Raw genomic sequence first — 14,278 nt, forward strand, 5'->3', positions numbered from 1 at the left:
CCTTTGAGAGTTTAATCTTACATTATATTTAAAAGTCAAACACTGCTTGCAAGAGGAGTTGGATCCAACCTTTGATCTTTATTATGAAAGAGCCTGGACTGATTCCTCCCACCACCACCCCAGGCTCAAATAGTTTTATCTGTTCTCGGAGCAAGGACAGCACATCAGAAACAGCAGGGCGAGCTGGCGTTAGCATGCCAAGATCATTTGCAGCTGCCCTGCGGGCCCTGCATTTGGGAGATGGAAGAACAGCTCAGTCTCTCTAGTCCTTTGTTCCTTGTCTTTCATTAGAAGGACGGGAAGTGAGAGGTGCCTTTAATGCAGAGGTGAGAGATGTGTGGCCTGCGATATAGCATGGGCAACCGTTGGGGTTGATGGTAACTGTAGACTGGAAACATCTAAAGGGCCACTCATTCTCCATCCTTGCTCAACACAAGTATGCCAGAGATGAAATAGAAAACTCTATGTACTTCATGGTGGATTGTTTCATAGAATCATAGAATTAGAAGGGACCATGAGGGTCATATACTCCAAACCCTTGTAACGCAGGAATCTTTTGCCCAACGTGGGACTCGAACCCACAACTGTGAGGCTCTCATGCTTAATATTTGCTTCATACTGGACTGCAATACCTGATGTTCATACATTCAGCAATGTCTATACCAGGGATAGATAAGCTGTGCTCCTGCAGTTGTCATGATTATGACTGCTACCATCCCTGGTCATAATGGTTGGCGATTATCCAATCCAACCCCTCATTTATGCCGTCCCCTGGGGTGAGGTATGCTGGTCCACTGGTGGTGGTGTAACTGTGCTATGCTGTGATTATGTAGAGGTGTTCGCCATCTGGGGCACTAACTCTGTTTGGTGCTGATCTGTGGAATTGTGGAGTAGCTCAGTTGGTAGAGCATGAAACTCTTAACTTCAGGGTCATGGGTTCGATCCCAACGTTGGGCAAAATATTCCTGCTTTGTAGGGGTTGGACTAGATGCCCCTTGTGGTCATCTGCTTCCAACTCTACCAGTCTGTGATTCTATCCTGGTGCTGAAATTTGTGCAGTCTTATTGGGAGTTCCTGGGTCATACTATAAGCATCTCCAGACCATGTTAGCTAGATCGCAAACCTGCCAGAAAATCACATCCTGCTCTGTGGAGACCAGTGTTGAAACTTCAGAGTAGAGGTCTTATTACACAGATATAGCAAATTGGGAATCTCAGGAGCCATGAGGGCTATATCCTTCCTTCCGTTCTTCATTTTTAATAATAATTAAAAAATAGAGCTTGGTTTCTCAGAATTATTTCTTTGTTTTTTAAAACATAATTCACAAGTGTGTTTTTAATTGAAACTGCTTTTGGGGTGTTTTTAATTCAATTGGTTTTAGAATGTTTTAACTGTTTTGTTTTTTAATTGTCTATGTTTGTATTGTCCTGGGCGCCTCCAGGAAGAAGGGCAGGATATAAATTTAATGAATAAATAATAATAATAATAAAATGAAGAGAGTGGTATGTTTAAGCCTACTGCCAAGAGCCTTCGCTGTCTGCCCTCGGGTTTTATAACATTGCTCAGTCACTGACTAAATAGTTACTTTTTAGGGGAAAGGTTCTCCCCCCGCCATACCATTTTTTCTCCTAGTCAGAGAGCAAACAACTGTATTGTTTGCCAAAGCTTCCCTCTTCCCTAAGGCTGTTTAATGTTTGTTCAGTACAGCTGTGGTGAAGGATGAGTTGAGAATGAAATGCAACTGCACCGTTTTAATTTCCAACACCCCTTAAACTATACAGCTGTGAAAATGTGGTCATGGGTAATGGGTGTACCCTGCCAAGGTGCAGAGACTGATTTTAGGTTATTGTATGGGGTGTTAGAGGACGGGTAGTACCTCTGGTGGGATACATGTTGTGCTCCTTCTGGGGTAGTTTGTCCACCTTTGGTCCCCACCCTGCATTCATCTCGTGACTCCTAGAAGTTGTCAGCATACAACAGCGGCCACACCTCAGGAATGGCTTTGACTGGCTGGCTAAACCAGGTGAAGGTAGTCAATGGGCCTCAAACCCTTGGTGAGTTGGGGACTTGCCCTTCATGCAAAGACAGGCTCCGGCAGATTGAGCGGATGAGAGCAATAGTGGGTCCAACGGTCAAGAAGGCGGTTTCTGCACATGCTGTAGAGCAGCCTTTCTGAACCTGTGGGTCCCCAGATGTTGTTGAACTACAACTCCCATCACCCCTAGCTAGCAAGGCCAGAGTTCAGGGATGATGGGAGTTGTAGTCCAACAACATCTGGGGACCCACAGGTTGAGAACCGCTGCTGTGGAGAGAAGTGAGGGGCAGGTGTGGCTCATCCACCTTGGAAGGTAGCCCATTTAGCAGAAGGAAACCTGTTCCTAAACCTCCATTGCCTTGCGGGATATCTCCAGGAGAAGAAAAGGCTAAGGAGTAAATTCTACACAAGTCTGGAGTCCCTAAGACAGTTGGATGGCGCCTTGTACGCCTCCTTCCAGTAACTCCTGCAGCCAAACTGGTGCCAAGCATATTGCTGTGCTTTCCTTTGGACCGATCTAGGCCAAGTGAGAGGGTTTTGTCATCTGGGCAGCCCAGGACCTCCATATACACTGCCCAAGCTTGCACCCCAGGGAGTTCACTTTGCTGCTGCTAACACAACAGTTTGACTTCGCTCCCAGAGGTGCACTGTTGAGACTGATGCAAACAATAGGAGGCTGAAAAGGAAGACTTTTAGGGGTTTTTTGGAGCTGCACAAGCATACTGTCCTGGGCTGCCTTTGGGGTGCTCAGAAATGACATCTGGCCACGCCAACCTTCCTAAAGCAAAGGCAAATTTGTGCTTAGAATTTTGCACTTTCTGCTTCGTGGATTTGTCACACTTTCCTCCCTGACAATTGCCACAGGGCAAGTTGCTTGAAAGGTTCGTGGATCAAAACTCCACCTCTTCTGCCCTTTGGTGCAGCTGTATTGAAAATGGGGGGAGGAGGATAAACAGGAGGCATTGTCACATAGCAGGGAGGGGCTTATCGGCCAGTGTCTCTTCCATGCTGCTGAGGCATTTTTCAGTAATCCAATCTGGGGGTTGGGGGAAGGGTGATTGAGAGCTGAGTTCTAATCTTGCATTAGTCACTGTTCTGCTCTGGAAAGAGCTCCCTGCATTTTCTTATATTATATATTTATCTATTAAATTTCTAAACTACTCTTCATCAAGAAGGGGATACAAGCGGGTATACAGCAATGCATCATGTTGCAGGGAGTGCATTGCAGACCATGAATGGTCTGCAGACACTGCAGTAGTTTTAACAAACACTGTTCCGTAGCAGCAATCCTTCTGCTGGTTTGGGTTTAGGGCCAAATTTGATGTGATCAGGGAAATCCATCATCAGATTTCCTGCTTCCCTCCTCTCCCAAGGTAAAAGAAGCCGTAGGCCCCTGAATCAGATTGAGACTATTGCTTTGGAGTAGATGTGTGAAACAAGAATATTGAGGGGTCCCTTCAAGGGGTTCAGCTTCTTAAGGAAGACTGGACCTTCGGAGAGAATGTACCTTTTAGGCTCTAACCGGTCGGGAAATGAACAGAGACCAGACCAGGATATACAAAAGCAAAGCGGCTATAAGCCTGATCTTTATTAACTGTTGCAACAGGGTGCTCACTGCCACAAACAGGAAGCAGGAGGGACCCAGGACAAAGGTGTGCAAGCCCTTAAATAGACTTCTGAACTGCCCATCCTGGAGCCCAAGACCGCCCCTCCATACATCATATGTACATCAGAGAAGGGGCGGTCTACAACAGCCTGGAGAAGAGGAGGTTAAGGGGTGATATGATAGCCATGTTCAAATATATAAAAGGATGTCACATAGAGGAGGGAGAAAGGTTGTTTTCTGCTGCTCCAGAGAAGCGGACACTGAGCAATGGTTCCAAACTACAAGAAAGAAGATTCCACCTAAACATTAGGAAGAACTTCCTGACAGTAAGAGCTGTTCGACAGTGGAATTTGCTGCCAAGGAGTGTGGTGGAGTCTCCTTCTTTGGAGGTCTTTAAGCAGAGGCTTGACAACCAGAGGAGTGCTCTGATGGTGTTTCCTGCTTGGCAGGGGGTTGGACTCGATGGCCCTTGTGGTCTCTTCCAACTCTATGATTCTATGAGAAATCTGAGTGTGTTGTTTTTATCCTGTCTGCCAGGTTACCTGATTGGATTACCTGGGCATCCTGGCCACTTGTTTGTTATGATAACTACTCAGTTCCCAAATCCAGGTCACAGGCTCATCCTATTCATATCTTCAATGTGCCCTTGATACAGGATTTGTGAGCAAAGAGACAATGGGGAGGCTCCCCATTTCCTTTGACCTTGCAGAGAAATGTTTGAGGTCATTTGGGAGAGACAAAATGGTTTCAGGAATTTTCTGTGAGGTTTCAGACATGTGGTTTATACATTTATTTTATAAAGTTCTTATAACAGGTGCCTACATGATAACCAGGGACGCGGGTGGGACCTATAGCACCTAGGGCTTGCCGATCGCATGGTCGGCGGTTCGAATCCCCGCGGTGGTCTTTCGGTCCCAGCTCCTGCCCACCTAGCAGTTCGAAAGCACCCCTAAGTGCAAGTAGATAAATAGGTACCGCTTTATAGCGGGAAGGTAAACGGCGTTTCCGTGTGCTGCGCTGGTGCCGGCTCGCCAGAGCAGCTTCGTCACGCTGGGCACGTGACCCGGAAGTGTCTCTGGACAGCGCTGGCCACCGGCCTCTTAAGTGAGATGGGCGCACAACCCTAGAGTCGGACACGACTGGCCCATACGGGCAGGGGTACCTTTACCTTTACTTTTTACATGATAACCGCATGTTTTGCTCCAGAGGCAAAGAGTACTACTCTCTCTATGTGTGTTTCAGTTATGGAAACAACTGTAGAAGAAAGTGACCCTATCCGGCCCATCAAATGAATCTCCCTGTCACCATTTTTAACACCTTTGCTATTTCTCAAAAACAGCAGGATCTATTCTATTTATGAATCTCCTGCATCACACCTTGTTTGGCTCTCTGTGTGCAGTTTGAATAGAAATTAGAAATACAGTGGTACCTCGGGTTATATACGCTTCAGGTTACATACGCTTCAGGTTACAGACTCCACTAACTCAGAAATAATACCTCGGGTTAAGAATTGCTTCAGGATGAGAACAGAAATCATGCTCTGGTGGCATGGCAGCAGTAGGAGACCCTATTAGCTAAAGTGGTGCTTCAGGTTAAGAACAGTTTCAGGTTAAGAACAGACCTCTGGAATGAATTAAGTACGTAACCAGAGGTACCACTGTACAGAATTACAGGTGCCTCTGTGGAATAGTTACATGTGGCCTTGAACTACAGTGTGTGGTGGATGACAGGGGTTTGTGGGGGAATGTACTTGCATTACTTAAGGGCAGATTATTGACAAAAAGTAAAGTTTGGAAACACTTGGCTTAGAGTTCAAGATCTGGGTTAAGCTCTGTAATCAATCCCCTGCTTCATCTTCCCTAATATTGCTGCTGTGGTTGTGTGGGTGTTATTGGGCTACACAGCCCTATGTTGGGTAAGAACAAAGCAACACACCATAAACAAGGAAGTGGTTTGTTTTGCTTTAAGAATTAACAAATCCTGCTAATCCATTCTTTTGTTGTTTCTAGTTGATGACCAGCCACAGTATCTCTGCTGTGTGCTGTTGCCATCTGTGGTGCTGCCAGTGTAAACAGAGGGAAGAAGATGGTGTTCTGGACACAGCTTGGTTTGCTGCTATGGAAAAATTTCACCTATAGGAGAAGGCAAACGGTAAGATCCCACACTATTGCTTGGTTTTCACAAAGTAGGTAAGGGTACTGGTTGCTTGGTTCCCAATACAGGGCCTTCTTATAAAACCATTTTTTATTTTTTTGTGCCAAACAGTAAACACAGAGTGGTTACTCACATGTGCAAATCTCCCATTGATCTGGGTAGTCTTTTCGATAAAAACAGCTCCAGGATTTGTATAGTGGCTTTGATGTTCTATTGATCTGAAGATAAGTAATCTGTTAGTTGGATCTTACGATGGCCTGAAGAAGTAATGGAAAGCCTTTTTGATCTCTTGGAGGTTCTCGTTAACAGAAGAAGTGGGAGGTAATGTTTGGTGATCCTTCCTCTGTATAGCTACCACCTTCCACACTGTTGCAGAGAATATGGAGCAATTTCTTTTGGACATGGGAGGGTGGGGGATTCTATTAAAAATGCCCCCTCTCCTCTGCTAGTTCGTGCCTAAGCAGAGAACAAGGCAGGCTTATGCTGCTTTTATTTACAATGCTGCCACCAAAAACTTCATAGAGAGATATCTTAATTAAAAAAATAGGTGCACACCCAGCAAAGACATTGTATGAAGAGGTACATATATTGTGTAAAATCAGTTGACTCCTCCCATTAGTGGATCAATCTAGGTAAACCTGGGGGAATCCCCATTTCTCTGGCTGCTGATTTGGCCTCAGCATTTGAAAGCTGATACATACACATATACACCTCAGGATACCTTTGGGTCAAAGCATGTGTGTCCTCAGGCTGAAGAAACTGTAGATTAAGGAGCACACGCTGTGATCACCTGAGCTTTCCCACCCTGCATGTTAGCAGGACACTCAATGCTGACTCCTCTCATGGACAATGCTTGATAATTCCTTAATTCTTACAAGAACTCAGCAGAGGTACCCAGTGGGGTAGCGTTGCCGTAGAACCAAAAGAGCAATAAGACCTGGCGCAAAGAGTTTACATTATGTTAAATTTATCAATTGGGGAAAGATAGTGTCATCACCAGTTGCTGCTGTTGAGAATGAGTTTATTTTATAAGCCTTTTCTTCTCTCTGTGCTCAGGGGGGTCTATGCAGCTCTGAAAGCCACTTCATGCCTCAAACAATGTGGGCATTAGCACACCAGAGCTTCTGCCACAATACATTTGTGAGACTTTAAGGTGCCACTGGTCTTGACTTTTGCTTGCTTGCTTGCTTGAGCTATTCCTGATTGTATACTGTGTTCATATTGCAAGGACAGGGACTGGACTTTTAAACCCTACACAGCTACCTGTTTGGAACTCATCCCAAAGATGGAGGAACTCTACCAGTATATAATTTACACCAGGTGTTGGGAGCCTTTGGCCTTCCAGATGTAACAGCTCCCACCACCCCTGGCCGTTGGCTGTGCTTGCTGAGGCTGATGGGAGTTGTAGATCAGCAACATCTTGAGGGCCAAAGGCTCACCACACCTGCTTAGTGAGGTCACCGATGCTTGCATATGCATCATGCCCATACAGAGATGACACTAACACTGTCTGTGAGCGAGACTACCATCTTTGATAATTTTCCTGGTGGTTGGGGATTAACAGGGGTGGCTAGAGCTTTGGCCAACCAAAAAAGAATTGTACAGGTGTACCGCTACTTATACTAGGGTTGTCATATTTCAAAAAGTTGAGTTGTTGGTTTTTTGCAACATCTCCCCCCCATCAAGTTTTTTAGCTGTTTTTTTAGGAAATCCAGGCACTTTGACTAATTTTCAAAAATTCCACCCAAACGCCGTTTTTGGCAGACAAATCCCGGCTATGTCTGGGAAATTCTGGACGTATGGCAGCCCTAACTTACGGACAATTGACTCGCGCACGAAGCACCAGGAAATAAATAATTTGGTTCGAACCTTGAAATGGCAGGAGAGAGCTGGTGAGTCCTCATGGCTCATGAGGAGACCCTCCCCGGAACCCAAAGAGGACTTCAGCGAGGGCAGAAGAAGCTTTGAAGAGACCGAAGACGCAGCGGGGCTTTGTTTAGGCTGCTCAGCCTCCCCGCCTAACAGCTGATGCGCATGGTAGCACAGCAGCCGAAGCTGCTTTTCTGCACATCCTTCAGCCTCCAGCCAGCCCCAGAGCTCCAATTCTAGTTGTGGATATTTTTGGATGCAGTGTTTTTTGGTTTGGATTGGGGAGAGAGCAGCAGAGAGGGTGTTTAAAGAGTGTTTAGAGGGTGTTCCCCACTTAGCGGTTTTTGCTTATGCGTGCAGGGCCCAGAACGTAACCCCCCTTGTAAATGAGGGGACGCCTATATCAGCAGTCCCCTGGTGGGTTGCAGTCAATATCCTGCCCCTTGCTACATCTAGCACGGTTTGCATCAGCTTCGTAGATAGCTGGCTGCTTTCAAATGCATAAATGAAGAGGAAGAGATGCTGAACAAGGAGGCGAGTGCGTGTGTATTTGCTCAGCTCTCGCCCCTGAAGTTGCTTTTTCCTCCCACAGGGTTCAGCCAGGATATACTTTGTCCTGGCTGCCTTCCAGCAGCACAAATGTAACTCTTGCTCTGCACACGTCAAGCTGAGCTTTGTACCCGGCTTTCGCAATGCTTATTTCAGCTGCTGCTGCTGCTTGGAAAACTGGTGGAGAAGGGAAATGCAGCCCAAGCTATTTACGGGACGAGCTCTTGTGGGAAAAGAATCTTTCACCAAAAAGGAAAAGAAACCCACCCACTCCCCCTGTAAGGTTGAAGCACACATCTGTTTAGGTGTGTATAAAGTGAGCTATCCCAAATTGCAACATTGTTAGTTGCAGAAGAATTAGAATTTTAGCATTTATATAGAAAATATTAATTTAAATATATTGCAAATATGAATTAATGTTTGTAGAATCCTTGTAAGGGAGGCCAGCATTATTGCCTCCTTAATGTAGATACGAGTAGTATGAGTTGAAATAAAAGACGATTGCTCAAGATTACTTACTGAGATGGTATGCACACTCTGAGCCATTGAACTGCACCTTCACAGCAGATACATAGCCTGGCTAGGTGTTTTCATTTCCCCCCTTTTTAAAGACTCTCTAACCAATTTTCTGAAAAGAGCAGCAATAAGCAATTTTTTTCTCTCAATTCCAATAGAATCTGTTTTTTTTTGGGGGGGGACGCAGCAAAACAAGAGTATTTCATAAGGAACAACAGGATTGATATACATCTGTGGCTATTGTTGTGTGTATACCACTTCCCAAACCAGCAGTTGGATAGCACTAGATTTAGAGTACAGTGGTACCTTGGTTGTCAAACGCCTTAGTTGTCAAATGAATCAGCTCCTGAATGTTGCAAGCCTGGGAGCAAGTGTTCTAGTTTGCGAACGTTTTTTGGAAGCCAAACGTTCAACGCAACTTCAGCGGCTTATGATTGAGTGCAGGAAGCTCCTGCAGCCAATCGGAAGCAATTCAAGAACCAAGGTACCACGGCAAACTCGAAAAAACGTGTTTCCTTCAATTTGCCTTGTGGCACACTCCATGGAAAAGGTTGTCTGCAAGTGACATAATACTTCAAGGGATTTAAGACAGACTCTCCAGGTTCAGATTCCAGATTTGGGGGAGATGGGCCAATTCTGGGCCACCTAAAATGGTCCAAAAGGATATCGAATTTGAATTCGCCAGCCTTCAGTTTTTATATGCCTAGTTGTCAAATGAATCAGCTCCTGAATGTTGCAAGCCTGGGAGCGAGTGTTTCAGTTTGCGAACGTTCTTTGCGAACGTTTTGCGAATCTTACCATTCTACTTGTTTTATGTTGCGTTCTTATTTTAATGATACTGTGTTTTTTTTTGCTGTTGTACACTGCTTAGATATATAAAGAAATATTAAGCGGTTTGCAAATGCTGCTATTATTATTATTATTATTTATTATTATTATTATTATTGCCTCCCAGCTTGACCACACCTCTCCTAGTGCAAGTTGGGCTCTTCCCCAACCACTTGAATGATCCCTCTTTCCCTGACTGACCACGTGGGTGATTCTTTGAGGGTGGTAGTGAGGAGGACCCAACATCAGCCACACAAACATCTCAACCTTACAGTTTTAATCTGGGAAGCATATGGATTAACCTCTGAACATCCACCAGGCATCTGAGCCATTAGTCCAGCTTTTCCAGACTAATTTTGTATTGGACCAAGATAGGTCCATCCACCATTAGCTTTGGCTGTGATTTTTTTTGACAGCCAGCATGAATCTGCATTATTTTTAAGCGCTGTAAGTTTCACTGCTGTGGGAGCAAGGAATGCTACCACATTAAAGTCATTTTATTATTTATGCATTTGTTATCATTCTATCGCCCCTTTTTCCCATAGAGACCTAGGTGTGAGAACTGCTAGGTTTGATAGATAGATAGATAGGTAGGTAGATCCCACTGAGTATTTGGTTATCTGATTTTCAGATAAGAAAAGGTTTGGAAAAGGAGAGAAAAAAAAAAGATCCCCAGAAGTAAAATATAGTCAAACCTTGGTTGTCAACTGTAATCAGTTCCAGAAGCCCATTTGGCTTCCGAAATGTTGGCAACCAAGGCATGGCTTCTGATTGGTTGCAGGAGCTTCCTGCCCTCAAACGGAAGCCTCATTGGACATTTGGCTTCCAAAGAACGTTGAAAAAACAGAGCATTTGCTTTCAGGTTTTCAGTGCTTGGGAGCCGAAACGTTCCCAAACGGAGGAGTTCGGGAGCAGAGGTTTGACTGTAACAAAAAGAGAGGTCTAGCTTGCTATGACATGACACATCTATTAAAGGCACCTGAGCTCTGCCTTTTGCTGCCCGCTCACCCCGCCATAGAGCCTCCCATCCGAATGCTGGCCAGACCAGACTTGCTTAGGTTCAGCAAAATTTTCTGTACCTTGTGACTTCAGGCCATGCTGTGGAAATTGCTCTGTTAGTCCCACCGTGTTTGGGGGAAGGTGTAGGATTTATTTACAGTTTAGATTTAGCTACGTTACAGTAACACCCCCAGTCCTTCTTCATACCTTGGCCCTATGTTAAATGTCAGTTGCCTAATTTTAGATACATGTTGATGCCGCTACGAATTTTCTAAACAGCACTCCTGCACTGACATGTAAAACATTATATATATGACAGTTGGCAGTGACTGTGTGGATAAGTATATTGTTACGCTCTCCCAACTGTTTTCCAAGTGGTGCGAAGTTCCAGGACTGCAGTGACCTTACTCAGGTTTGGTTCATTGGAGGCTTCTTAGAATTTTGTAATTTCTGTGCCTATTTACATATATACACATTGACCAAAGAAGGAGTCACACCTTCAATTCTCCAACAGGCACCCAAAGTCCACTGCTCCTGCGTCAGGTTTCTGCTCCAGGGAGACAGCACCCCAAAAACACATTCCAACTTAGATTACAGTTTACCCCGTCGTTTGCTTCACAGATTACACCATCCTTGGTCCCCAACAATTTCCTAGCCATTGTTGGCCCATTTACCTGCAGTTTTCCCAGCAAAGGAGTTTTTTTTGACAACTTTCCTTTGATTATTAAGTCAGCTTCCAGCACTAACTAATAGTTCCATTGAACCTCCCTTGTCCAAACCACCAATCCCACAACACTATGAAGTATTTCCCTGGAGGTTTATGGATTTATTTATTTTTTTCTGGGGCAACTGTATTTTTGTGAGAAAATAACCACATATGCTGTGGTGGGTTGAAAAGCTTGTGGATATGATCAGAGAAAACACTATGTAATTTTTATCCTGTGTTTTCATGAGATACGTGAATTCCAAAAAGCAGCCCGTGCATCAGTGGCCCATTGACGAAGTTTTCATGAAACACTGAAATGCGGTATCTTCTTCAGAAGTGTTTTTACGCTGACATAAAGAGACAACTCTAATACTGCTTGTGAAGGACTTAACCACATTGTCCTCAGTTTCCTATTGATACCAAATGTAGATGATTAATATTTTGTTTCTTCTTTCCTCTTCTCTCTTCTAGTTCCAGCTGCTGATTGAAATCATTTGGCCTTTACTTATCTTCTTTATATTGATCTCTGTACGGCTATCGTTTCCACCCTATGAACAACATGAATGTAAGTATGGAACATGCATATGCTTTGCTTTATATTTGGTGATGATGAGAAAGAAGGAAGGAAGGAAGGAAGGAAGGAAGGAAGGAAGGAAGGAAAAGGAAGGAAGGAAGGAAGAAAGATTGCCTTCATCCTCTCCCTTCTCCTGCACGCATGTTTGGCATCTATAGCACAGATGGACCTAAGGTAGCATGGAAGAGAAACACCTTTGCTGTGCATTATGGCAAAAACAAGCAAACAAAAATGGTAGTACAAAGCTAAGCTTGATAACTTGCAGAGGATACTCGGTCAAATCGGTAGAAAGACACCAAGGATAAATGCAACTAAACTGCCATATAACAGTGACTTTCCGGGTGATTAACAACCTACCATGTTTCTTCCTGTGCCAATGGGTCAACAAATACCAGTTGTTTTAACAATATTGATATTACTGTTTGCCTTCTGAGAAAAGAAGATACTCTTCATTTTATGCATTAAGTGCAGTTCAGTTACATCAAACATTTTGCCAGGTCATGAACACACGCAGGTGTACCTTCCTCCCCCTATACCAAGATCTGGGGCTGTTCAGAGAAACCTTGATTGCAGGTGACTGTGACCTCTTTAGGTCTGCTTATGAATTTAAGGGACAGAACTGTTATCTAATGTTCCAACGTTCTTTGGTGTTTTTTCAACATGAGCTTTGGATAGCTTACCACATAATATTGCGACAGCAGTCAAGCTGTAGGTGCGTAGCTTTTTAAACCACTGGATATTTTAAATATGGCTCGGTTAACGATTTTTAAAGTGATTCAACAACGGGAATTTTTTCAGGCATCAATTCTAGACACACCTATCTGGGAGTGAGTAGTTTTAAGGAAAATTGAAAGAGATCATTCCCCAAGGTATACAAGCACATTTTGTGTGTCCACTGTAATCGCTGTTCAAAAAATTTCTGAAGGTTTTTGAAAGTTCTCTGGGTATTTTCCTGTTGTTGTTTGCTAGCTGTAAACTCTTTGCATACATTAGAAACCTCTGTGATAGAGAGATGCATCTTCTCTCATGGTGGACACGGAATAATATTTTTTTGAGGGGTGGAGACACACTGAGGACAAAGGTTTTTCAAAAGGAGAGAAAGCAACTTGATGGCCTAATATGTACATTCCTAAGTTTTGTCCTTGTGTTTCAGGTCATTTTCCAAACAAGGCCATGCCTTCAGCTGGAACGTTGCCATGGGTCCAAGGGATTATTTGCAATGCCAACAATCCTTGCTTCCGCTACCCAACTCCTGGAGAGTCACCGGGCATTGTTGGAAATTTTAACAAATCTATGTGAGTACCATATCTTCCTTTATGAATCTCTGGCCCAGGGAGTAGTGAAGGGACAAGTATGAAGAACGGAACGGAGGCAAAACCGCTTTGCACTGGTCTGCATTATAAAAGGTGCTGGCTGTTCTTTTTTTTTGGCACCCCTGCAAGAAGCCTTTGTAGAAAAGTACACTTGGTTCTGAGATAGTGGCTGGGCTTGGCAGGGCGAATGTTGGGGCGGAACATACAGGGCAGTGAATCGGGAAAAGTTTCATCCAGGGCAAAACTTTGCAGGTAGGAAGCAGTAGGAAAAGTGGATTAAAGGGGAGGGCAAAACTGCAGCTCTTTAGGACCTTAAGGTAAAGGTAAAGGGACCTCTGACCGTTAGGTCCAGTCGTGGCCGATTCTGGGGTTGCGGTGCTCATCTCGCTTTATTGGCCAAGGGAGCCGGCGTACAGCTTCCGGGTCACGTGGCCAACATGACTAAGCCACTTCTGACGAACCAGAGCAGCGCACGGAAACCTTAGCAGTTCCTATAATTCTGACTTCACTCATTAGATAAGATCACCGACATGGAGAAGCAGCTAGGCTTGCTCAGCACGCAGAAATCACTTGGAAGGGTACCTGCACAGTTTGCGTCATAACTTTCTTTCTATGATGGCTAGAGATGTACATTTTTAAAATGAAAGCTGAGAGTCTGGGGTCCTTGTGTGGGGGCACCAATGAAGGCCTTCGTGGCAACCTTGAGTTATTCAAGTACATTTTTGACTAGTACAAATGAGGATGGTCCTGTTTCTCGCTTGATCCTCTTGGGATCAGATAACTCTGTTCTGTCTTAGCATGCTTATTGCATCTGAGGAGCAAATGACCAGCTGCCCTTTGCTCTGGAACTGTGACCAACCTCTTTAATCACGTGTCCAAGTTGCAACACCTTCTGAGGCCCTGATCCCAAGAGGAAATGGGAAGCATGTTGTCACACCTGGAGTTTTTGATGTAAAAGAATAAAGCATTTATATGAGCAGCTGGTCAGAAAAATACCAAAATTTCATTGGCGAAGGGAGAAAATGCAAATGGCACATCCAGCCACTAATTCACACGGGACACAATCCTGTTGGAACGAGCGCCCACAAAACACGGTGGTGCTCTTCCCCAACCCTCATATGTTTTAGTG

At 44.4% G+C, this 14,278-nt stretch overlaps 1 protein-coding gene across 2 annotated transcripts in view; it reads left to right on the top strand.

Annotated features, from left to right (window-relative positions):
• The window catches only part of ABCA1 (ATP binding cassette subfamily A member 1), a 108,754-nt gene that overhangs the window by 14,246 nt on the left and 80,230 nt on the right, over positions 1-14,278 (top strand). For both annotated transcript variants that reach the window (XR_014542954.1, XM_083592615.1), the window contains exons 2-4: positions 5,651-5,792; positions 11,734-11,827; positions 12,990-13,131. Coding sequence is in view for 1 of the 2 variants with exons in the window: in XM_083592615.1 (XP_083448741.1) it covers positions 5,727-5,792; positions 11,734-11,827; positions 12,990-13,131 (302 nt within the window). In the remaining variant the exon portion in view is untranslated. The remainder of the gene's footprint in view (positions 1-5,650; positions 5,793-11,733; positions 11,828-12,989; positions 13,132-14,278) is intronic.

This window comes from Podarcis filfolensis (assembly GCF_964270895.1).
Source record: "Podarcis filfolensis genome assembly, chromosome: 17".
In the NCBI taxonomy this organism is placed as follows: Eukaryota; Metazoa; Chordata; class Lepidosauria; order Squamata; family Lacertidae; genus Podarcis; species Podarcis filfolensis.